Source organism: Mustela putorius, unplaced genomic scaffold (genome assembly GCF_011764305.1).
Source record: "Mustela putorius furo isolate JIRA1106 unplaced genomic scaffold, ASM1176430v1.1 tig00000145_pilon_pilon_pilon, whole genome shotgun sequence".
NCBI classification, from domain to species: Eukaryota; Metazoa; Chordata; class Mammalia; order Carnivora; family Mustelidae; genus Mustela; species Mustela putorius.
This window is the reverse complement of record NW_025421294.1, coordinates 33205870-33230767: the sequence shown is the minus strand read 5'-3', so window position 1 is coordinate 33230767 and position 24898 is coordinate 33205870. Positions and strand designations below refer to the sequence as shown.

General features: G+C 45.5%; 1 protein-coding gene across 2 annotated transcripts in view; it reads right to left on the bottom strand.

Moving 5' to 3' along the window:
- MARCHF3 (membrane associated ring-CH-type finger 3) overlaps positions 1-24898 on the bottom strand; it is a 137240-nt gene that overhangs the window by 30268 nt on the left and 82074 nt on the right. For both annotated transcript variants that reach the window (XM_004737436.3, XM_013056067.2), the window contains exons 2-3: positions 5488-5731; positions 2203-2407 (exon numbers count right to left, since the gene is read on the bottom strand). In XM_004737436.3, coding sequence (XP_004737493.1) covers positions 2203-2407; positions 5488-5675 — 393 coding nt within the window. In that variant the 5' untranslated portion in view covers positions 5676-5731. The remainder of the gene's footprint in view (positions 1-2202; positions 2408-5487; positions 5732-24898) is intronic.

The window sequence follows — 24898 nt, the reverse complement described above, 5'->3', positions numbered from 1 at the left end:
AAAAACCTGCCCTTTGGTAAGAGTGGAAAAGTCAATTAGTAATGTCATTTGTTGAAAAATCTGCCTGCACCTGGTTCTCATTTGTCCTCCAGCTGAGAAACCAAAGACAACTTCTTTTTATGGCTTATGGTCAAACAGCAAGTTCATTTTGCCATGGGATGATCAAACGGCCAGCCTCCCCCGGCTTGAGAAGGTTTGCCTTTCACTTTCAACTTGCTCAATCATCATTAACTCTGAAAAATGTCACATTCCATTTGTGCAATGAAAATTTCACCACCGGTGACCGTTTGGGTAAAGTTTTTGTAGGCAAGGCCCTAAATCTTACAGAGCACCTCACACATTCTCAAGGTCATTTGCCCCAATTCCTTGTGTAATGACAGCAGCCTAAGATCCCAGAGTCTGTGGCCTCGCATAAGCAGCTTTGAAGAACCCCTGTGTCTGGGTGCATGTTTTCCTCTCCAAGATGGAAGAGGTTCACTGGGTGATTCCACACATGCGAGTCAGCTGGGCAAAACCGATACGTGTACATGCGAGCACACACATGCACACACACACACTGGGATTTTTACTGAGCGAAAATAAGAGTCTTCTTTACTGGGATGATACCAGTAAAGACCACTGGACTGTAGCCCTTTTAAAGCAGTGTCATGGTTGTTTTGTTGTGTTTTTTTGTTTGTTTGTTTTAATTTCATTTTGTTTTTATTCTGGGAAGATAGCTTCCCTGGAGAAGGTGCAATATCAACTTGGGGAGATTCCAGAAATTTCTGGAAAGATGAAATAGGCTTCTTTTTAACTTTTGCCTTTGAGCTTGAGACATCCTCACCCCCCTTGTTTATCGTTTAATTATACTTACCCCCCACTCCTGCCTCTGCAGAGAAGTTCTGAAATGTAAATCCTAGAAATGTGGCATGGGGCCAGATCCCTGATGGGCACTCTGCAAATAGGAATTTCTGACAGTGGATGTCAAGCAGCAAGACTGCTAAATTAAGAGGTCACTCGATCCAGAGTCTTAAAGCGGAGGTGTATTGAGGCAAGTCAAATAAATTTCATGCCATTTGGCAAGTAAGTCATAGCTAAAACAGGCCCTAGTTTATAGGTCCTGATTAAATTTTCAAGGTCAAACAGGAGACCAGGTATATGAGAGCTCTCCAGAGCTATAAGGCCAAGAAGCTAATGTCCTGTTTTAAATAGTCTCCAAGAAGGGCATCTTGATTTCTAGCTTTAGTTTAATGCCAAAGTTCTGCCAGGTCAGCTGCTTAAAGAAGGGGGAGGTTATCAGTGGGTCTAGATTAGAGGCCCATAATCTTGGTCTTGGTCTCTTTCAATTAGCTCTGGCTCATAATACATTAGAATATTTATTGTTGTTAATATCAAATTTTTAATTGACCGGTAGAAATTGAGGGTGGGAGAGAGGACAAAATAGCCTAATGATATTTTCTGCTGCTTCTAGCTAATATAGGACTAGATCCTTGGCCTAAAGTAGAAATGTGTGGCTCCTAAAATATGAAAGAGCGTCCTACCATTTTAATGGCTGGGTTGAAATGCCTGCCTTTTAAAGAAAAGAGATTCCAATGCTAGGCTATTAGCTGAAAGAAGCTTGTGTATAATTTCCTACAGGATTTTTTTAAAAAAAATTCAAACACTTGGATATGTACTTGGTATTCTAAGTGCTTTAGAAATCTTACCTCGTTTAAGCTTCACAGTAACTTACCTAAGGTTATGGAACTTATTCAAAGCCCAGAAGGCTGAGTTGGCATCCATTTTCCTCTGCACCTCTTTTTTTCCACAGAGACCTCTCAGGCTATGCAACCCAAATGCCCACTTACCTGTTGCTTCAAACTGGGCAGATGGTGTATAAACTGGGTAGAGTGTGATGGATCTGTTTGTTCCACTTCACAGGGATGGGAAAAGGGAGAGCAGCTCTGTCAACTTCCCCACTCTCCTCACACTGACTTGCCCTGTCCTGTCTCCTCGCAGAGATCACCTTTCTACTGCTGGCTCCGGAGTGAGCGTGTGAGCTGCTTCTGTGTCTCTCTCACATACATGCATACACACACACACACACACACACACACACACACACTTTCACATGCTGCTACTGCTGTGCTTCACTGAGCTGCACCCGGTTTGCGATTCGGGCATAAAAGCAGACATCATTTGCTCATTAGAGTGAAGTTTTCAGGATGTGCCCCAATTACTGACCTCCACTAACGGCCTGGGTTTGCGCTCGACTGCAAACCGGAAGTGGCAGAGTTCACAGTAGCTGGTGTTTGAGGATGACAGCCAGTGCTCCAGGCAACTCCGATGGATTGTCCCCAAGGTCCCCGTGCATTCACAGGGGGAGAGCAAGTCCTCTTGGCTGCTGCCCTCATGGCAGATCCTGCACATCGGCCGGTCATTGAAGGGGCTGCAAGAGAAGGAGGGGCATCTGCTGTTCACCAGGCTGGACGCCGTCACCACGAGGACAGTCCTCTGGCTCTGGGTCCTTCAGACCTTCCCCAGCAGCAGCCGCTCAAACAGACCCCTGCATTCAGACCCTAGAGGTACACTCTGTGTACATGGCAGTGGGGGCCAGGGCCGGGGTCCTTGGGCATCTCCTGTTGCTGATATAAAGAAGGAGAGGGTGGCCCAGGGCTGAGAGTGGGTGAATGTGAGTAGCCTGTTACTTTTGTCTTGGACAAGGATGTTGTTCAGGCAAACTCCCAATCAGAAAACAAGAACTGTCCCTCACATTAAAAACAGAAATTGTTTTGAAATGACATCAGCTGCAGTTTCTAGGAAAATTGTGTCTTTTGAACCAAACCAGGACACTTTCAGGTACTCAGAGGTTCTTTTCATTTCTTCTCTCATTAGGGTGGGAGAGTGAGGGGAGGCAGGTTAACTGGCAGCGAACTCTCAAGCCCTAACACGGAAGTGCCGTCTGACCCAGAGCACCGAGCTGAGGGCAGGTGGTCCTGGAGCTTTCCAAGGATGCTCTCTGGGACGCTATGGGCACTAGCTGAATGCAAGTAATGAGTTATGTCCTATGGAGATGGCCTCGGTCGCGAGCTCTGCCATTAATCTGGAAAAAGACAAACCATCTCTGTGCTTTCTGGGAAGGCACAAGGCATGGTGGTTCATAAGGCAGGCTCTGGACCCCAGCTCTGCTGCCTACCAGTTGGCGGGCTTGGTGCAAGTCAGTCATCTCTCTGTACTTTAGTTTCTTCCTCTCCAACACAGGTGCAAAGAATGGTGCCTGCCTTCCCCGTAGGTGATGTGAGGATGAGAAAAGATGGCCCAAATCCAAAGCTTAGAATAAGGACCAGCATGCAGCAAATGTGCTGTTAATGGTGACTATTTTCACTTACAGGAAAACTGAGGTCAGGGAAAAAATCAAATGATGTAGTGCTCATCAGGGAAGTTAGTGGTCAATGAAGGTCTCAAACTAAGATGGCCTCAGCTCCTGTGCATACTGTGTCTTGGGAGAAGACTGTTCCTTTCAGATAGACATCATCTTGTATCGCTTCTCATACTGTCCTTTACTGGGCTTTTTTTTTTTTTTTAAAGATTTTATTTATTTATTTATTTGTCAGAGAGAGAGTGAGAGTGAGCACAGGCAGAGTGGAAGGCAGAGTCAGAGGGAGAAGCAGGCTCCCCGCGGAGCAAGGAGCCCGATGTGGGACTCGATCCCAGGACGCTGGGATCATGACCTGAGCCGAAGGCAGCTGCTTAACCAACTGAGCCACCCAGGCGTCCAGGCATTTGGTTTTAAACCATGTTATCCCTGTATGTGCCCGCCTGAGGACCAGCCTCTCTATCTGCCCCCACCTGACCTGGACCCATTGCTCTCTTTGACACCATGTATGAGCCAAATGGAAACAGCCATGGAAGCACTATTTCCCATGGGCCTTTCTGGGATGATCCTGGGAATGAGTGAAGGCTGAAAGGGGATTAAACGAGGAAAAGACTTCCTTTCTGCTTGCCCGGAAGTGGGACCCACTCAGGGCTGGGAGAAGAAAGGTGAAGGAGTTGACATTTCTCTGGCTCCTCTTGGCTCCTTCATTCCCACTGAGTCAAATGTGTGTGAAAGTTGGAAATAATCTGGTTTATACGACCTTGTGATGAGAACATGTGAAAACCCCTGATACACATGTGTACAAACACACCCCGCCTCACAGGTCTAAGTCGTCTTAGCTCTGTAGCCTGTTCTTCCTGACTAAACACAGTGTCTCAAGGCTGCCAGGGTGTTGGGTACACATACAGTGACCTGTCTCAGTTCAGAGATGAGCAATGATGCTCATCGCCTTGTCATATTCTGAGTCCTAACCAGTTGTTAGAAGCTTTTCGAGAGGTGGGAAAATATATATTGACTTCTTTCTACTTCATCCCTTAGCAAAAACTGTGCCAATCGGCTGAAGATGTATGGGCAGCGTTTCCAAGATACACGAGGGTGTGAGTCTATGTCTGGTGGCCACCATATCCAGGCTGGGACAGGAAATGCTCTGGTGCTGCCAGCAGTCCTGCCAGAGGTGCGTGTGGGCCCGGGTCTCTGCTGTAGGGTGTGGTTGACTTGCTCCGACCGAGGTAAGCAGTCAGTGTGTAAGTGACTGGCCTAAAGCTTCTGGGTCAGAAGTGGTGCTGGTATCAGAGGTCAGGTCCAGTGTTGATACCCACCATACGTTTATTGGTCAGACCTGTCCCTACTTATCCTGACGGAAAGCTGGAGAAGCCAATGAGCATGTATTGGCCGGGCAGCCCATGGCTCTCAGTCTGCCGTTGGAGAGCAAAAGCATAAGAGGAGAGACCTCCAGGGGCAAAGTGCCAGCCTGGATGAGCCATCTCTGCGCTGTTTGGAGCCTTTGGCCTCTCTTCGGTTCCTCATTCAGGGGAGACAAGTTGTGATAATTTGAACAAAAGGACCTTGTAGGGCAGGGTGTGTTGGGAAGGCTCAGAAGTTGGGGGGCCCATGGGGCACAAAGGAGGGGGCCACAGAAGAGGCCCCCAAATGGGGACGTGCCAGAGAAGAGGCTCACCCAGGAAGAAGCCCCGGACGGTGCTCCATTAGCCAGCGCTGACTGGCACAAGCACCAGGAGTGTCTCTTCAGCAGTTGTGCCCACAAGTCTAATCACTTCAGCTCTGTCACCTGAAATCAGGTGCCTCCTTCCTCCAAGCCTCACAAAGGGCCACCTTTGTTAGCGCCTGGCAACAAGAGCATAATTACCACGGCAGTGTCCACATACCAAACACAGTGAAAGCACCCTGTGTTTTGTGGGGTCTTTGCCTGCCTGACTCTCTCTGTAGGTTTGACTTGAAGAGGAAAACTCAACAAGGGGAATTTGAGCTTTATGCCCCATCGCTATAGAAACGGCGAGAAGAGAACTTGGGTAGCACCTCCTCTCACCTGACACAAAGACCTGAACGCTAATTACGTTCCCTCTGGCCTCTCTCCATCTGACAGAGAGTCGACGGATCCATTACAGATTCAATTATTTTAATAGCGGTACTACCTCTGGGTGGCAAGAGTCCGCACCACTGTTGACAGCAGCTGCCCGTCCTTGGCCGAAACTTGCATGACATACTGTGGCTGCCCATTCACTAGGCTGCCACAGTCCTCCACGGTCTTCACCACAGGCGCAGCCGAGCTGGTGCAGTCTGGCAACACTTCAGGCAGGTGACTGCAGCGGCTGGTTGTCATGGTAACAGACAGCAATTACTCTGCTAATGGCTTCCACGTTCATAGAGGATTTCCATCTAGGAGAGATCAGGAAATAGTTGGGCAGGGTGGTTAACAGAAAACGGGGGAATTACAGGCCACCCACATCATCATGTCATTATTTAATATAAATAACAGGGGGAGCCTAGACGTGGCGCCTCGTCTGGTTACCAGGTCAGGTACGCGCGCGCACGCGCACAGAGCCCCCGAGACAGCGTGGACGTGCTTATGAGCAGAAGAATGAGCGTGTCGGTGTCCATAAACTTTTAGGAGCCCCGCTCTTGGAGAGGGGAGGGCGTGATGGTTCTGGAGCCCAATCTGAAGAGGAGATAAGCAGTTCCCCTGCTCTGTTGCCAGAGAAGCAATAAGTCTTTGTTGACACTCTCTCAAAGTTACTAGAATCATTATTAAAACCTGTTGCAACTCTTTTTTCTGGTAAGCAATTTATTCCCCATTCGGCTTCATTCTAAGATGCTAAGATTAAAAACAGAGAGAAAGGGGGAAAAAAAAAAGTGGCGAAATAGCAGCTTCTAGGACAGTTATTGGCCCGAAAGAATCAATTAACGTCCACCTTTCTGACTGTTGCTGTATCTGTGTCCCATAATACAATTATCTACTTAATGTATCGTGACAATTAACTTCCTTTAAAAACTTAACCTATTTTAGCCTTGTCTTAAATAGATATTCATGGGAAGTGATTAGTTGTTTGAGCTTGTTACATTTTTTTCTTAATGGATATCGCCATCAAATATTAGAATCAAGTCTTTGTTAGTGGAATACTGCCTCATCATAGAGAATCACACAGAAGAATGCAAGAAATGAGGATGGATGAGAGCTCCACTGCCTGTTAACAACAATCCATTCCCTGACACATAAGCCTGTCAAATAGCCTGCAAAGAATTCTGTCCCCAGTCGGGGTGGTATGGGCTTGAACTGGACCTCAGATTCAAAGTAGTCATACCCGCTGGTATGAGCAACAGCACTGTATCCAGTAAGAAGTCTGCACATGATGCATGAAAAATAGAGATTGTTATAGAAACTTGTAAGAGTTGCATCTCACTTTTAGAAGTATGGCTGTTTCTGCCCAGCCTGCTCCCCTCAAGCGCTGGAGCCCAACAGGGCCCAGACTCTGTAGACAGATGCAGGACTGGTTGCTGGACTGAGTTCACATCAGTAAGCAGACTGTATGGCAAAGGCCCCAAACTGAGGCAAATCCATCCCACAGCCCCAGGAGGACTTCAGGAATTCTTCAAAAGCTTGTTTTCTGCTGTCTGTTTCTCCCAGTTATTAAATAGTACTTGATCCCTCTGGGTCTGGAAAACAGGATCTTCCCAACTTCCAGAATAATGTGCATCAAATGGATATTCTTAGGAGAAGAACGCAGTGTTTGCAGATGAACTGATGCCCTCCCTCCCAACACGCAGGATGTCAGGGAGGCCTGAACATCAGAGACAGTTGGACGGGGAGGGAATCCCCTCCTTGCTGCTGTGGTATCTGGCTGGCCTCACTCGAGCATGTTCCCATTCCTGTCCTTGGCTGACACAAATCCTCTCTGTGTTGTGGTCTGCTCTCTGCCGGACACCTTTGGAAGCTGGTGGTGGGGAGGGGATTCTGGACACCAGCCCTGACCTGAGGCATGATGTGAGGACACAGGCTTCTCAACTGCCAGGCAGTAACATACAAGGCTACAATTGCATGATTAGCTTGTTTAGTTTTGCTATTTATTTATTTATTTATTTGACAGACAGAGATCACAAGTAGGCAGAGAGGCAGGCAGAGAGAGAGGGGCAGGCAGGCTCCCCGCTGAGCAGAGAGCCTGATGAGGGGCTCCATCCCAGGACCCCGGGACCATAATCTGAGCCAAAGGCAGAGGCTTTAACCCACTGAGCTACCCAGGCACCCCTATAGGGTTTTGTTTTTTAAATAGGTTTTGTTGCCTTTCTTTCTTTTTACATGGCCGAAACCAGAAACTGTATGTTAGAGAAAGTACAGAAAAATACAAGGAAAACAACACAACTCACTCATAACCCCACCATTCGGATAACCACGGTAAACTTTCGGCAGAGATATCTTTCTAATTGTTGGCAGGGTTCACAGGGTGGAGTTGATTTGTAGCAGAGGCCAGATTTTTTTTTTTTTTTTTAAAGTAACTGAGTTATGGTAGCTCTCAGGCCACAGAACGGAAGGATGTTCAAACCCCAACTTCTAAAACTGCACCTAATCCCTTTCCCCTGGCTTGCTCTTCTAAAACCCCACTGACATTATTATAAATTCTCATAATGCCTCCCAGTCACCCAGGGTAACTTCCTGGCACAGCTCTCTGGCCTCACAAGGCAGCCATAGATGAAGAGCTAGGGGAGTGTTGGCAGGAAAAGCAGACACAGTGACCTTCTTGCTGCATGGAATCATTATGTCTGCATGCACTGAGAGCTATTTTCGGGTTTTGCGTAACTTCAACTCTTAGGACCAAACCCTCCCTCCCTGTGCTTGATGGACCAGGTGGGAGCCAGAGGAGGGATGCACAGAGGGAAGAAAGGGGACCAGGGCTGTCAGGAGGAGTTAGACTGCCCCAGTGAAAGGACATCGCTTAGGCACACAATGTCCCCAAGTTCATTCACTTATAACACAGATTAAGTTCTCATCAAAGGAAGCCATTCTAAATATACGACCTAAATCTGCCCTAAAAATGCCCTTAACAATTCTAGAACTAGAGTCCCCATTAAACTTATTTTATATCTGTAATTTCACTTCTGGGTGATGGACTTCATTTCTCTTCTCAAAGGCAAAAGAGATATCAAAGGCCATCTGATCCGTTTCTTTGCTTCATAGTGGGTGCCGGGCACAGAGTTGAGCCTAAAGGGACAGAAAGCTCCTCAAGCTTGCTTTCTCTTGGGCTATTCCTTCAGAGCCCTGGACCCCACTAGGGACCTGCCTGATGAGTCACTCTGGTCTGGCACTCACTGAAGAACATATTGGCGTATTTGCTGGCCACCAAGCACCAGAAGTACCTTGAGATTCCAAGATTGGCGTGCCCGTGATGAGTTCCCATTGCTTCTAAAAGACCACATCTTTAATTGCAAATGGCGTGTAAAGGCTAATACGGAGCATAGACATCTGAGGTCTTGGTGGGAAGGGCTGAGTTGGTTCCGACCCCACAAGAGCGGATCTCATCATCTCCTCAGGTGGAGGAGGAGAGATGGGAGTGTCGTTCTCCCCAGTCTCAGTCAAAAGGAAATCCGGAGGCCTGGACCAGGCCTGGAGCAGGAGACAGCCTCGGCAGGACGCATGCGCCAGTTGGCTTGCATATGTTGCACCTGGGGCAGTGACAAATGGCCCGCTGCATTTCCCTGTCTCCTTCAGAGCCACCTGGGAAAACAGCAGGCGGTGGCTGTGGATGCTAGAAAGAGCTGAGCTGTCGGTTTGCAGCCTAACTGGGCTTCCACTGATCTTCCTGCAAAATTTCAAGCACCATTCAACTGCTTTCTTATCAACACTGCTGTTCCTGTGGGAGAGTATCTTCCTAGTTCACCCAAGAATTCGGCTCTCGGGGATTTCTCAGGGCCAAAACACCGCGCCGGTGGGGGGTGGCGTGTCTCTGTAAACTTGAACATCAGACTGCACTGGTAGGACAAGTCCTTTGTTGGCCAGGCTTGACTGCTTGTCTAATTGCTTTCTCAGGCTGCGAATAAAACATGATTTGGCACTGGCCGAGTCCAGCTGCACACAGTGAAAACGGCGGCGCTAGGTGGACGAGAGGAAGATAGCAAAAGAGGAGGGAATGGCCCCATGAAAGAAAGCCTGATGGGACCATTGTTAAGATACAAAAGGCCTGTCTGTTAAACTGTGACCCCTTTAAAGGACGGAGTTCAGGTTTCACCAAAGCAAGGAACCAACCGGGCAGCAGCTAATCGTTGCCATGTTTCTGAACAGTCTGCCTCTGGTAAGTGATTTCCATGGGAACATGGATGGCACCAGCAGGACGCGTCCGGAGAAGGGGAGGTGGGGGGCTCTGTTCACCTCCACTGCCCTCTGGCCCCAGCAGCCCCTGGAACCTCTTGGCAAATTGGAGGATTGCAGAGCTAGGGGAAGAAGTTCTGTTCTCAGAGGCAGGGCCCCCAAGCCTGCACCTTGGCTTGGTACTCACTGGGGTCTATCACTCAGCTTCTGAGCCACAGTTGAGATTTCTTGCATATTTGGAATGAAGGCACTAATACTTCCTGAGCCACTTGGTAGGGGTGTTGGTAAGGCCTCAAATAATAAACGTGAACATGCTTTGTGACCTAGACTGAGTCACGTGTAGCGAATTACTGCCACAGCTACCTTCATTCCTGCTCTTACTGTAAGCTGAGCGACATTACGTTTCTATCTTTGAAAACCATCACCACCCTATGGCTGGTGAGCTTCTGCCGTGCTGTCCTCCTGGATCATGCTTGAGCTCTGACCCTTGTGCCACTCCATCCCATTGGCAGGTGGCATGGAGGCACCTTCTTCCTTGTTCATGCACTTCTCCTCATTCTCCCCAGACCTGTCTGTTCAGATCCTTGAACACAGATTTTTCCCTTGTCCATGAAAATGTTTAGTGAGGGTAGGTGGTGAGAACCTGCTATTCTGCCGGAGATCCTTGGGTTATATGTTACAGCAGCCACTATGACCTTCCCTTATCTAGCCCATGATAAATATACTGGAAAATAGAATGCAAGCTATGCTCAAGTTCCTTTTCAGGCTTGTTTCCATTAGAGCTGCATTTTCAGTGACCAGTTGACTTTCATCTCTTAGATTTAGGACAATATGGCTGTTTTGGGGTGGAATCCGTTAGGCTGGCATCTCTGTTGGGGTATACACATTATCATGGATTACAGGTAAACATCAGAGTGTAAGAGTATGTGTGTTAGCAGCACTGACCTGGTCAGGCAGGCTGCCTAGCAGTGGACTGAGCAGGCCCCAAGCCTGGAGGGGCAGTCTACAGCAAGCATGGACCTCCAAACTCGACCCACACAAAGCCAGAGATTTTTAAGAAGTGGGTTCCTCAGGTCTCAATATGTTCTAGAAGGGTCCTCTGTCACCCCCACAACCAGAGTTGGTCAAAAAGCAAATCAAGAAGCAAATTTATTCATTCTTTTATCCACTCCAAGAATTTTTTTTTTTTTTTTTAAGAAACTAGTGGCTATTCTTTTGAAGTTTCTGATGGTGCAGAGTCCGGCCATTTCAAGTCTGACTTGACTTTACCTGAGGAGGGTTCCACAGACCCTCTTAGGAGCTGCAGAGCCATGAGGACATGGCCCCTTTCCACTAGTCATCATGCCCTTGCTTACTCAGGGGACACTGCCCTAAATTTGGGAGAATGGCTAGCAGTCTTTCTGGTCCCAGAGTTGCACATCATTAAAACTGGCCCAGGATTCGGAAGCCTGACGTTAGTTTTACATGAACAACTCTGCTTTAGGAAGGCATCTTGAAAACATCCCTTAGCCTTCCTAGAGGTCTGCATACACAGGGAGCAAGGCCTCCTCAATGAGACCAATGAATGGACAGTGCATGTTGGTCAGTGATTGAAACAAGGGGGGGGAAAAAGTAATAATGGCCTATCCAGGAACTTTCCCCTCTGAGGGAGACTTTTAGCCTCAGAATTCTAAGAACAGTCTCTGAGAATAGGAACACTCTTTGATAGAACATTTCCCCGGCTTTTGAGGCATGTTATAAGCAGACAGTGCACGGCATGCCATGAACGGACTTGGAGTTTCCTGAATATGCACAGAAAATGAAGGCAGGCGGGAAATCACACACTGACCTTCCTTTCCCAGTGAAAATGGAGCAAATGACTAATTTCAAAAGCATTAACATGTAAAAGCAGCATATTTCTTCTGAGAACAGGGCACAAAAGCTCTCCAAGGAGATTGCTGGGACATGATTACCAGCAACATTTAAGTTTTCAAAAACATGCCAAGGAGGCCATTCACTAGGAGTGTGTAGCGGCAAAGTAGCTGCTTCATTAAACTTAAATAGTCTCGGCAGGGCTGTGCTTACAGACCCACGCTACCAAATTATACATTTCTTTTCTGGATGCTTCACTGACCTCATTATGTGGAGCGGGGAGTTTGTCATTCCAAATAAAGTGACCATCCGGGTCTTTATAAACATGTCCGTCAGGCGCTTCAGGAGTCCAGAGACGGCAACCTTGGCGGGCCCAATGGATTTAAAACAAAAAACAAAAACAAAAAAAACACAAAAAAACCCTGCCTTTTTGTTTTCTCCTTATTCTCCGCTTCTGTGTGCATTGTCACACTTGCAGAGCAGAGGGAGGAGGCGGAATGCTTGTTTCCGAGCATGAAGGAGGTTTGGATTTGCGGGTAAAGACATTTTCTTGAGGAATGTGTAAACACCGGTGATGAACCAATGGGTAAGGAAAAAATTCCAGACTGGCATGAGGCAAGCTGGATCCACAGAGCTCCAATCTCACAGTGTACTGTCTGAATGTGATACCCAGAGTTATTTATCATTTTCCCATCCGCATTATTATTTTTGATTCTCAGCCGCAAGAAGCACCAGGAGTATCAGACTAATCTTTTTTTTTTTTTTTCCTTTCATTTAAAATTACTAATTTTCTCTTCAGGCAGGTAAAAATCCTCTAGTCGTGCTGAAGGCAAATCAAGTAACAATTATCATGTTTATACATATTTTTTCCCCTCAAGAAGTGCTCATAAAATTAATTCAGATTTTGGAGGCTATCCATTTTTTCATTTAATTTTAATTATATAGATGAAAATGGCAATTAAAAATCCCCCAACTACCCTGTGCATTCAAAGACACGGCAACAGCTGAATTACACTTATAAATAATAACGGGCTCCCCGCCCCCCCAGCCCTGCTGAGTCCATGGAGGTGGGGGCTGCGGAGTAGAGCTCACTGATGAGTTCGGGGGACTGGAGAGCAATCGGGACGCATCAGAAAAGTTGAAATGACAAGTTTAAAAACAATAGAGGGGAGAAGGCAAAACAGAATAAGACATTCATGGGACATCACTTGGAGATGAAAAATAAAAGTGTATTTTTCAAGAGATATCCAGGGTGCCCAGTACCAAACAGCTCCCTCTCTAGCATAAGGAAAAGCGTGCTGGCTACAGAATGCTGACCAGGATCTCTGATAACACAGGGGATGAACAGTTCAGCTACAATGAGGGCAGAATACGTTGTAAGAACCAGAAGCTTCTGATCTGATGCTACGCTCATACCCATGTTCTGCCAGCATCCAAGTGAATGCCCACCATTAAGGAGGCTGATGCGGGGTTCGTTCCCAGTATTACCTCATTCACCCTCTTCTGTGGAAATAGCCCAGTACTAGGCATACAGGTTTGCTAAATTCTTAACCATAGCTTCCTGCATTCTAGAATACAGCCAGCTGTTGACTGATTTAAGACGGGGTTCCTTAGGGCTTTCGCCATCTGCATGTCACCAAGACCACGGGGAGGCTGCAGTTTTGCCCTTTCCCAGGGTGATGTCCAGAGGCTCTGGGGGCCCCAGGCCTCCCTGCAGCGCTTTCAGGCCCTTGATGTCCCAAGACACTTGGCTGCATTTTGCCCTTGGTTTTGGCACCAGGATAACTGAAGTTGCTCAGCTTGACAAAGAATTAGGCAAGTGCAGAGTAAGGATGAAAGCTCCTTGGATTTTGCTTTTCATCCCTGTCTTTGGCATTAGAGATGGACTCCCTATCATATGCCTTATATTTTTAGAAGGCCCCCAGTTCCCATGGTGCTTTCACATGTGGTCTAGTGAGGCAGCAGGTCTCTGGGTGTCTTTGTGTTGTTTTGGTACCATGTTTGGCTTTGGGGTCAGGAGCACTCTGGGAGCATTTAGTGGGGGTGATGTGGGGACAGGGGCAGAGCCCTGTCTTTTACCTGCCACCCAGTGCTTAGCAACAGAAGTCAGCTCCTTGCTGCTGAGCCGCCGCCTCCTCCCTGAGGCTGAGGACCCGGGATAGGTGGATGGCTGGCACGAGGAAGGCACTCGGTAATGGGCAGGGTTTAAGACTGTAAGGCAGCAAGGTCATCTTACAAGAGCTGGGGGCTGGGGTGGGGACAAGAGGCTCCTTCCAGATCCTGCTGGGGCTGGGGTGCGGACAAGAGGCTCCTTCCAGATCCTGCTGGGGCTGGGGTGGGGACAAGAGGCTCCTTCCAGATCCTGCTGGGGCTGGGGTGGGGACAAGAGGCTCCTTCCAGATCCTGCTGGGGCTGGGGTGGGGACAAGAGGCTCCTTCCAATCCTGCTCTGGATCTCCCTGCCTGGCCCATCCCCTCTATAGTCCTCCTTGCTACCGTTCCCTCTGCCCTAGCAAATGTCTCATGGAGGCAGAACTGCTGACAGCTGCTTTGACAGTCTTGTGTAAAGATAGTGACAAAGCACAAGAAGGGCCCCTGGAATCACTCTCCTCGGCCCTTAGACTCTGCTCCCTGTCTGTCCGCTACACACACAGACACACAGACACACACACACACACACACACACACACACACACATCCTCATACATGCAGAGATAAACCATAGGTTCTTTCCTAGTGTTTCTCCAAAATAAAATGGTGCAGTCTTTTAAGTTAAGATCCAAACAAGCTCTGGAAAAAAGCAACACATAGCCAAGGGCTGAGTTACCTGAATCACTTTATCATGGAATCTCTTCCCAGTGTATATTCTGGGTTCTTGTGCAACATGGTACTGGCGGGGAATGAGGCCTCTTTCTTCCTCACTTCCTATGGACCTCAGTGCAAGGCATTCAATGAATTCCTTCAAAGGAACGTCTGAGGAGTGAGTTTTTCTCATTCAAGCCCATGCCCCTTTCTTGTTCTTCTCCTTTGGCTGCCTAGCCCAGCTCAGCATGCATCTTGACATCAGTCCCCACATCTCACACAGCCCGCCTACCTGTTGGAGCATCACCTTTATTTTATTTTATTTTTTTAAGATTTTATTTATTTGAGCGGGAGAGAGCACAAGCAGGGGGAGCAGCAGGGAGTCTGATGGAGGCTCCATCCCAGGACCTTGGGATCATGGCCTGAGCCAAAGGCAGACACTTATGGGACTGAGCCCCACCAAGCATCCCAGAGCATCACCTTTAACTGGACTTATTCAGTGTGAGGACCAGCCTGCTCTGTACCCAAGCCTCCCTAGCAGCCCAATATCTTCAACACCTGTTCTAAATAGCCTGGCTCATTGGCTTACATGGAGGGTTGTCCCACAGGCCTTGCAACCACTCAGCAGGAAGGTCCTGAATCAAATATCTAGTCTGTTCATTTCTTTGTCTCTCCAGCCCTGCCAGAAAGAATAGGTGAGTTTCCGTAACCTGATCCAGCCTGTCTGACTAGAAACAAAACAAATGAATACTGACAAGGAATTAAATTCTTACCTAAGATAAAACAGCCACATAGGCAGAGGTCTACCTTCACTTTTAAATTTTCATCTGATGGGTTTTCCTTCAGAACAGACAAAAAAAAAAAAATTACACTATTAATAGCAGTAGTGTGAGTATACTTTCCTATTTTCATAGTACTATTCACTTTCATTCTCTAAGTGCTTAATAAATACAGTGGGTCTTTACTGCCTTCCAGGGTGAAAATAACAGTTATACCCCCATGGAGCTCATTCATTTGCTTTATGGGCTAAAAATCTCTAGTGTGTCACAAATTAACAAAATGTTCCTGAAGACTGTGTTTTATTCTTGAATCTCCAATTTCACTAATAAATGTGAAAAACACATGTAGCCAGATAAGTCCCTGGAGAACCACCACTGCGGATGCTGAAGAAAGCAAGTTATTCCAGCTAAGATCAGCATTCACTTTCACACCAGAGACTATTTGTTACCCAAATCTCCTCTAGTTGCTTGATGGAAGGCAATGGAATTGGTTTCTAGGGATGCCCCCCCAATCTAACAAAATGAGTTTTTCTTTTAGCAAAGACGTCTTCAAAAAATAAGAAAAATACCATGACATTTTTGATCATCAGATAATGACATTATCCAGTTACAGCCCCAGTGGATCCCTACTACCACCTCTGAGAGAGCTCTGTTACTCTTTTTCTTAGTATTTTTACCATGAAAAGTTCCAAACAAATAGAATAGTAAATTGACATATATTCCAGTGTGCCCATCTGACAATTAATCAATATTTCGTCACACCTATGTCTTCCTCTCTCTCTCTCTTTGCCATTTCTCCCTTCTTTCCTATTAATTTTTTTCCCTATGAATATTTTTAAAGAAGATTTTTATTTATTTGAGAGAGAGAGCAATCAAGTAAGAGAGACAAGTGTGACCCAGGGGGAGGGGCAGAGGCAGAGAGAGAAGCAGGCTCCCTGATGAGCTGGGAGCCCAACATGGGCTCCATCCCAGGACCCAGGACTCTTAACCAACTGAGCCACCCAGGCGCCCCTCTTATTAAGATTTTCAAGTAAATCCCAGAAATTATTATTTTACCCCTTATATACTTGAGTATGAATTTCTAAAAATATGGACATTTTCTTATATAACCACAAGCCACTGTCTAACAAACTTAATGATCTTCTGGTATCATCTAATACCCAAACTGTATTCATATCATCCTCCCCCCAAATCTGTTATGCTTGGTTTGTTTAAATGATCCAGACAAGGCCTTTTTAGAATTTTTTTTTTCTTTTTAAATTTAAGGAGGAGAGAGAGAGAGAGAGAGAAAACATGAGAGAGAGAAAGAGCACAAGCAGAGGAGAGCATAGAGGAAGAAGGAGACTCCCTGCTGAGGGACTCGATCCCAGCACCCTGGGATCATGACCTGAGCTGAACACAGACGCTTAACCAACTAAGCCACCCAGGTGTCCCAAGATGTAATATTAGATGTCTCTTTAAGTAAATTTTACATGGCACCTCCTTTTACTCCTTATGCCACTGTCTTGCTGAAGAAAGCCGTGTTCTAATTTTGCTTTCTTGTGGTATCATTTAATTTGTTCCTCTGTCCCCTGTGTTTTCTGTGAACTTATAGATGGGCTTGACTGAGCTCAAGTTCATCTCTTAGACAACAGTTCATAGGTGACTCTGTGTACTTCTCACTGCATCACATCAGGGGGCACCGAATGTAATGGTAGCTGTCCCACTTTTAGTGGGTTCAAGTGATGGCAGGGATTCCCTCAGTGTGACCTTCCCCATCAATATTCTACTGGCCTAATTATTGCATCCATTGATGACAGTTGCATGAAGTAATTATTTCACTTGGGGGACTACAAAATCAAGCATTCTAAGTCGAATTTCCCTTCCAACTTTAGTAGCAGGAATTCTCCTGTAATGAAAAACTTTCCCTCATCAACCAGCGCAATCTGGTTATGCTGAAATCCAACGTGCACAGAAAAGGCATGATCACTGCTTAATTCTTTCCTTTGATTGCCAATTTTCAGAGTGAGGAACTGGTGCCTTAGTTACAAGCTATAGTAACTGAGTTGTTTCGTTATTGTTTAGATTATTCTTAAATGTCCACCTGTTTTTTTTTTAATGTTTTATTTATTTGACAGAGAGATGCAATGAGAGAGGGAACACAGCAGAGGCAGTGGGAGAGGGAGAAGCAGACCCCCATGGAGCCGAGAGCCCAATGTGGGGCTCGATCTCAGGACCTTGGGATCATGACCTGAGCCGAAGGCAGACGCTTAATGACTGAGCCACCCAGGCATCCCAAGGTCCACCTGTTTTTACTGAAATTAAAAGAAAAATCAGACTGTCACCCCATAACTCACCTTCCTGGTCTAGAGGGCTGGATTTGTGATTCAGATGAACACAAAATAAGTCAAGGACATGGTTCCTGCTGTCCGGCACTCTCAGTAAGAAGGGCGGGCACTGTTTCCCTCACCTGTTCTGCTGTCTGACTTCGTCTTTCCTTAGGCTGAACACCCCTCATAGATAGAGGACTTCTGCATTGACTAGTTTCTTAGGAAAATGAGAACAAATCTAAAATATCCCCTATTTTGCTCACTGTGGCCCAGATCAGTGGGTATCACTGGCCCCTGTATCCTTCCACTGTGGTGCTGTTGACTAGATCCACCTAAAGGAGCCTGAGCGCAGGGAGGCAGACTGGCAGAACCGCGATGCATCAGACTGACGGGTTGAGATCACTGAGCCTGTATCAGCCAGACCTTGCCTGTGACTCATCAGGACGGCAGTCTCACCCAGTGAAGCCTGCAGGTGCCATCTGGCATGGCCACGCCCCACTCTGGGGTTGCAGTAACCCATTAACACGTTGGGCCAGCTTCCACCAGGAGGAGAAATCGGCCCATGTATGAGAAACAGCTCCCCTTTTTCACTAAGTAGGGTGAAAACATTTAGGCCATTTATGGGCATTCCCCGAAGAGGCACGTATAAGTCTTCTTTACTTTAACAGTGGCTGATGAGCGTCTCTGAGCCTGACAGGGATCCGGGGTCTTTCTTTTTTTGCTGAGAGCAGAGAGCTTTTTCTGCCCATTATTGCCTTGTTTTACTGACAGGCATCTGTCAGTTAGACATTAAAACAGAGTGATAATGGGGAGATAATATGCTGGCTCTGTCCACACACTTCGAGAGGGAAGCGCTCATGAAAAATGTGTATTTTGGGAAACCTCTGTGCTCATGTGCCCATCTGCAGTTCCATTTAGTTTGAAATTGAGTGGAGAATAGTAAAGCAGTGAGAAGAGGAATAACAGGGAACCAGAATCAGAGGAGCTTCCTAAGTGTCCTGTAGACGCCCACCCTGTGTGGGGAATCTGAGCAGGAGGGGGATGGGTCAGGAAATGCACGCCAAAGAGGATGGACAGGATGGAAGCTTTTTTTTTTTTTTTCCTCCCCCTGTCTTCACTGGAGCTCACTGAGAGCTGCTGAACCAAGGAGCTGGCAGAAAACATCTTCCAGGACTCTGTAAATGGAGAACTTTCACACATTCTAAAAAGCACCAATACCCTCTTTTGAAATAGAGGTGAAAAGGGAAGAGCACACTATAAATAAACTAATAAAAGCAATTCAGCTCCTACTGAGAATCCTTCTAGTAAAGAGTTCTCTGTCGGAAAGTAATATTGTTACTCAGATATTTGGACCTCCAGTAGTATTTTCGGGTCCTGACTTCTTGCTAATGCATATCTTCCAGCTATCTCCTACACACACACACACACCCCGTGTATCACCATCTCAATTTCATCCAAGCCAGTAAAATGTCAATTTATTCAATTAATGATTCTAATATAATAGCATCTTTTTTTTTTTTTAAAGATTTTATTTATTTGACAGATAGAGATCACAAGTAGACAGAGAGGCAGGCAGAGAGAGAGAGAGAGGAGGAAGCAGGCTCCCTGCTGAGCAGAGAGCCCGATGTGGGGCTCGATCCCAGGACCCTGGGATCATGACCTGAGCTGAAGGCAGGGGCTTTAACCCACTGAGCCACCCAGGCGCCCCTAATATAATAGCATCTTGATGCTAAGAAGTCACCATAAAATCTCAGCATTGTGAAGTCAGCCACAGAGCCTGGGGACTACGGGTGTGTAATCCCTATGGCAAGGTTCTCATATGAGCATGACAGGAAGAGAACAGGTGCCATCGCATCCAGGGGCAACAGGCAACAACATGACCGGCATAGAAGCCAGAGATGGCTGGCCTCACCAGTAAAAAGGTTACGGTTTTCTTTCGGAAAAACAAAGTGGGGGAAGCTCTCTCTGCTGCAGTAAGTCTGCAGGTGAGATCTGGCTCTTCCATCAACCAGTTATTTCTCCCCCAGCTGGGGATAAAATGGTGCCCACTCCGTATTTGAGAATTAAATGAAATAATGTATCGAGGGGCCTCGCTTAGAGCCTAGCGCACAGCAAACACTGCTGGCCACAGTTACCGGGCCTGGTCCGCAGCCGCCTCAGATGTCTCCAGGGCACACGATTACTTTGAGTATTTCTGTTCCAGCCCACAGACGTTTATTACCTTACTGATGCTAATACAGACGGCCACCAAGGCTCCTGAGAGGCAGAGTGGGAGAGCAGGAAAAAAATCATGAGTCTAGGAAACAGGCACATGGTTTTGAACACTGGCTTTTGCCACCAGTTACCAGGGTTCAGTCTTGGATAAGTTACTTAACTTGCCTGCATGTCAATTTGCCCATCTACGAAAAAGGGACAGTGAATTCCTTACACAGTCACTGTGCAATCAGCCAATAGGGTATGGAAAGTGCCTGGCCAAGTGGATACCCACACAGTGCTCTCTGTCATTATATGTCAGAATATGAGTCAGCCCTGATGAATCCTGCCACTAGATGGTGTGATCCTGAGCTACAGCTGTGAGCTGGAACTTGCCAGGGGAACAGTGAGCTGAGATGGGACGCACACATGCGCGCACACATGCACACACACACACACACACACACACACCCCGGCATATTAGGAATCTAGAGGAATTAGGTATTAGTAGAAGGTGAAATGTGCAGAGTATAATCTTAAAAGAGCATCAAGGGGTGCCTGGGTGGCCCAGTCGGTTAAGTGTCTCCCTTCGCCTTAGATCATAATTTCAGGGTCCTGGGATGGAGACCCACACTGGGGTCCCTGCTCAGCGGGAAGCCTGTTTCTCCCTCTTCCCCTGCCCACCACCCCCAACTCATGCTCTTTTTCTCTTAAATAAGTAAATCTTTAAAAAAAACACACAGCATCAATATAATACATAACACAAAACTGTCTCCTCTGTTTTTGCTGGAGGGCAAGTATGAGAGGCTGGGAGGCCAGGGAGGCCACTACTGCTCTTGGAACCTTCCCCTTTTCCCCCTTAGGTTTGCCCATTTTGGTACGAGAATGAGGTAACTGCTCTGAAGCATTTAGTATGGACGTGGAGGGTGAACGGTCCTGTTCTTTTCTGGGGAGGACGGGTCTTTGTGCTTCCCTGAGAACAAAAGGGAAAATCAAACTGAGTCTGTCATTTCAATTCTATCTGTTGATGCCAACACTCCTAAAACCAGGCACTCACTTTATCTTGTTTACACAGTGCTCAGCGCAGGGCCCACTTGGATGCTTACTAGGTACACGAGGGAGAAATGCATGTTCTTTTAATAAAACAGGGATATGCAGAAGGGGAGATGCACAACTTTTAGGGTCATAAGGATCTGGTCACTTGAAAGAGGCTCAATACATGGCATTATGCTTTTTATTAAGTCCTACTTTCAAGGTGACATAAAATACCCATCCTGTTTGCTAGGGGAGAAAAATGCAACCACAGCTAATCTGTGATGACAGTGTGTATGGATGCAAACGAGGCCTGCTGATTTCTCTAGCTGGGTCTGTTCATCAGTTGGACTGATTTCATAGATTTACAAATGATGATCACTATGGTAAATTCAATAACAGAATTTTCTGCTCTAAATGTAGCTTTCTTTTCAGGATCTTTTTACAGCCCTTAAGTGGTTTTTGATGTACACGAAACTAAAAGCTTGGAGAATTAAAAATTACGCCAATAATGAAGATGAGTTCCTAGGTGAATTACCCATTACTGTGGAGGTTTTTGGGTAGTTTCATTAAAAAGAGTAAAAAGGCCATCTAAAGATACTTGTGTATCTACAAATGATTGTAAAGTCGTTCTCTTTATTTCTTTCCAACTCCCATAAGCCTCTTTTATTAGTTTCAAGGAATAAAGCTCCAATCTGCTTCAGTAAACTGCATTATTTTTTAAAGTACAAAAACATACGCGGTTTCTCTACATGAACAGTCTCCTTTAATGGCAATGCGGTCATTGGAAAGACCACATTAAAAGGTATACTTTAGGGTGCCTGGGTGGTTCAGTTGGTTGAGCAGCTGCCTTTGGCTCAGGTCATGATCCTGGACTTCCAGGATTGAGTCCCGCATCGGGCTCCCAGCTCCTTGGGGAGTCTGCTTCTCCCTCTGACCTTCTCCTCTCTCATGTTCTCTCTCACTCATTCTCTCTCAAATTAAAAAAAAAAAATGTATACTTTATAGATCCTCCTTCTACCTTCTAGCTCCTCTCTCCCTACTTCTTCTTCCTCTCCCTCTTCTTTAAATATTACTAAGACCCAATGCTTAAAATTAAAAACAATCTTAAACTCCAGTAGAGTTAACATACAGTTTCATGTGTACAATATGGTGATTCAACAATTCCATGTATTACCTAGTGCTCATCCTGGTGAGTGTACCCTTAATCCCCATCAACTATTTCATCTATGCCCCCAACCCCCCCATTCTGATTTGTGTCTTTTTTTTCTTTGTTTTGTTTCTTGAAGTCCACATATGAATGAAATCAGATGGTATTTGTTTTTCTCTGACTGACTTATTTCACAGACTTATATTCCCTGGATCCATCCATGTTGCTGCAAAAAGACCCAATACTTTTTAATAAGTGCCTGTGTATAGTTAGTACCTAAAAATATTTGCTGACTTATTAAATGAATAAATGAATTCACTATCTTGACATCGAATTCTGGATCTGGGTTTAATGTCACATAACATAGGGGTGACACAGATCTCTTAGAAGTACAATCCCTTCTATGTGACTTAACTTCCAAGCAGTCTAATATCCCCTCTGCTACTTAATGGTTGCTACATTTAATTTTTTTTCCTTGAATTTTGATTAATCCTTTCTTTGTGGATTTTTTTTAAATTTTTTTGGAAATAGAATCTTGAATAACCCCTTTGTTTGTTACCAAACTTGGATTTGATTCTATGCCCAGGTCATTTAGAAAAATGAAAAGGCAGACTATGAATTTGAAGTCAACCTAAACATGGCTTGCAAACAGCTCTAAAACACGGAACTTACAATTTCTCTTCCTACTCGCCCATATGCATAGTCATGGAGGGTGTTGTTTACAAAATGAAAGCAAGAATGAATGAATATATGAATAAATGTCTAAATGAGTCAGCGATGATACAAAATATCTCAGAGACAAAGCAGTTCCCATTTTCCCAGCAGTTCAGAACCTTTTGAAAATATGGGGAAGGAGGATCTCAGGCTCAAAGCTCTCACCTACCAAGGCTCAGGTTCCTGATTTGCTGTGTGAGGCAGAAACATGGTGGCACCTGCCTATTTCTGGCATTCTGACTTAGAAATCATGGACAGATTTTTCCCACGGTGCTAAAATGGCTGGTTACAGCTGAAATGGTACTACTACTTCCATGTTCAGAAACACTATTAGGTGATTGGGCTCTTATGAGCTGCTGTTGGAAATCTACCCATCATGTAACCAGGTTTCTGTTTGTCACAATTTACCATCTACACAGGTTGAGGAAGGCTATCCCCTCTGGTCCTGAATGATATGATGTAACAAACCCACCAGAAATAGCTACTGTTGTTTAAAAAAAATGTTGCTATTGCAGAGTCACCTCTAGGGAATGGTTGGGACAGATAGGCAGGCAAAGGTGGCACAAGGGTGAGGGTGTGATGGTTAATTTTACGTGTCATCTTGATTGGACCTTAGGGTGCCCAGCTATTCAGTCAAATATTACTCTGGGTATTTCCATGAGGGCATTTTTGGATGAGTTCAATATTTAAACTGATTGAGTAAAGCAGATTGCTCTCCCTAATGCGGGTGTGTCTCATTCAATAAGTTAAAGACCTGATTAAAACAAAAGGCTGACTCTCCCCTGAATGAGAGGGAGTTCCTTCTGCCTGGCTGACCTGGCGCTTGGACTTCAGATTTTTCCTGTCTTCAGATTCTCACTGAAACATTGGCTTTCCTTGGGTCTCAAATCTGTTGGCCCATGACCTAGAGTTTACATTACTAGGTCTTCTGGATCTCCAGCTTGCCAATTCGTCCTGCGGATCTTGAAACCTGTCAGCTTTCATAATCATGTGGGTTAATTCCTTACAATAAATCTCTCTCTCTCTCTCTATTAATCTATGTATCTATCACCTATCTATTATCTATCTGTATATCTATGTATTTACTATTATTTATCCATGTATCTATTATCTGTATATCTATTAGTCTATCACCTATCCCTGTATCTATTATCTATCACCTATTGTCTATGTATCCATGTATTTTCTATCTAGCTATACATCCATCCATCCATCATCTCCCATCCTGTTGATTATGCTTCTCTGAAGAACCCTGGACTAATACAGCAGAAAACACTGAAGAGCTGATAACCTGAAAAGTATATATAAACATGCATATATATATATATATATATATATATATATATATATAGCTTTAAAATCCAAAGTAAAACTTAAGCTAGTTCCCAATTATCTTCTTGGTGATGCTCAGGCTCTGTAAAAATGAATCCACAGTCCTCGATGGCTTATCCAAAGAGTGGGTGACTCGGTGTATTAGACAGAGATGACACAGGCTCTCCTCTGCAAGGGCCATGAGCCCTCACGCACCATGAAAAGCAATTTGGTGGTTTCCACCAATAGCCTTAAAATGGCTGTACCTTTCTTTTTAGGCATCTTTTTTTCAGCATATCATGTTTGAGCCTTTTCTTTGAGGAATCCTTTTTGGAGACATAACCAGAAGTGCCAGCGGAGACATATCCATCATCCACACTGCTGTTTTACTCTGTGTGGTGTTCCTTTCAAGCAGCACGGACAGCTGACCAACAGCTGGGGAAAGGTTAAGTAAATAGAGTATACCCATTTAGTGGATTATTAGTTTGGCCATCAACATGACTTTTATAATAAATGCTTACTGGCACTGAAAAATACAATATAAGGCTATAAAGGGTTATGTAAAAAAAAAAAAAAAGTAGGATACACACATCTTTCTATTCCTAATTTCAACTACAAAGGGAGAAAGATGGCATATCAGTCTGGGAACAGTGGTTCTCTCTGGGTAATAAGCCATCTTATTTCACTTTCATTGTTTATGCTTTTTGCATTTTCTAAAATTTAAAAATACATATATTTTTTAAAGTTTTTTTTTTTTTTTAATTTATTTGACAGAGAGAGATCACAAGTGGGCAGAGAGGCAGGCAGAGAGAGAGAGAAGGGGAAGCAGGCTCCTTGCTGAGCAGAGAGCCTGATAACAGGGCTCAATCCCAAGACCCTGGGATCATGACCTGAGCTGAAGACAGAGGCTTTAACCCACTGAGCTACCCAGGTGCTCCTAAAATAAAATATATTTTTATCATATTTTGAATAAAAGGATAAATAACATGTTATAGTCCTCAAGAAGGAATGCACATTAAACCACCTTCTGAGGAAACAACCGATAAACACAAAAACCAAAGCAGAGCAAGGCAACTCAAAATTCAGAGAAGCTTATGTCCTCATCCTA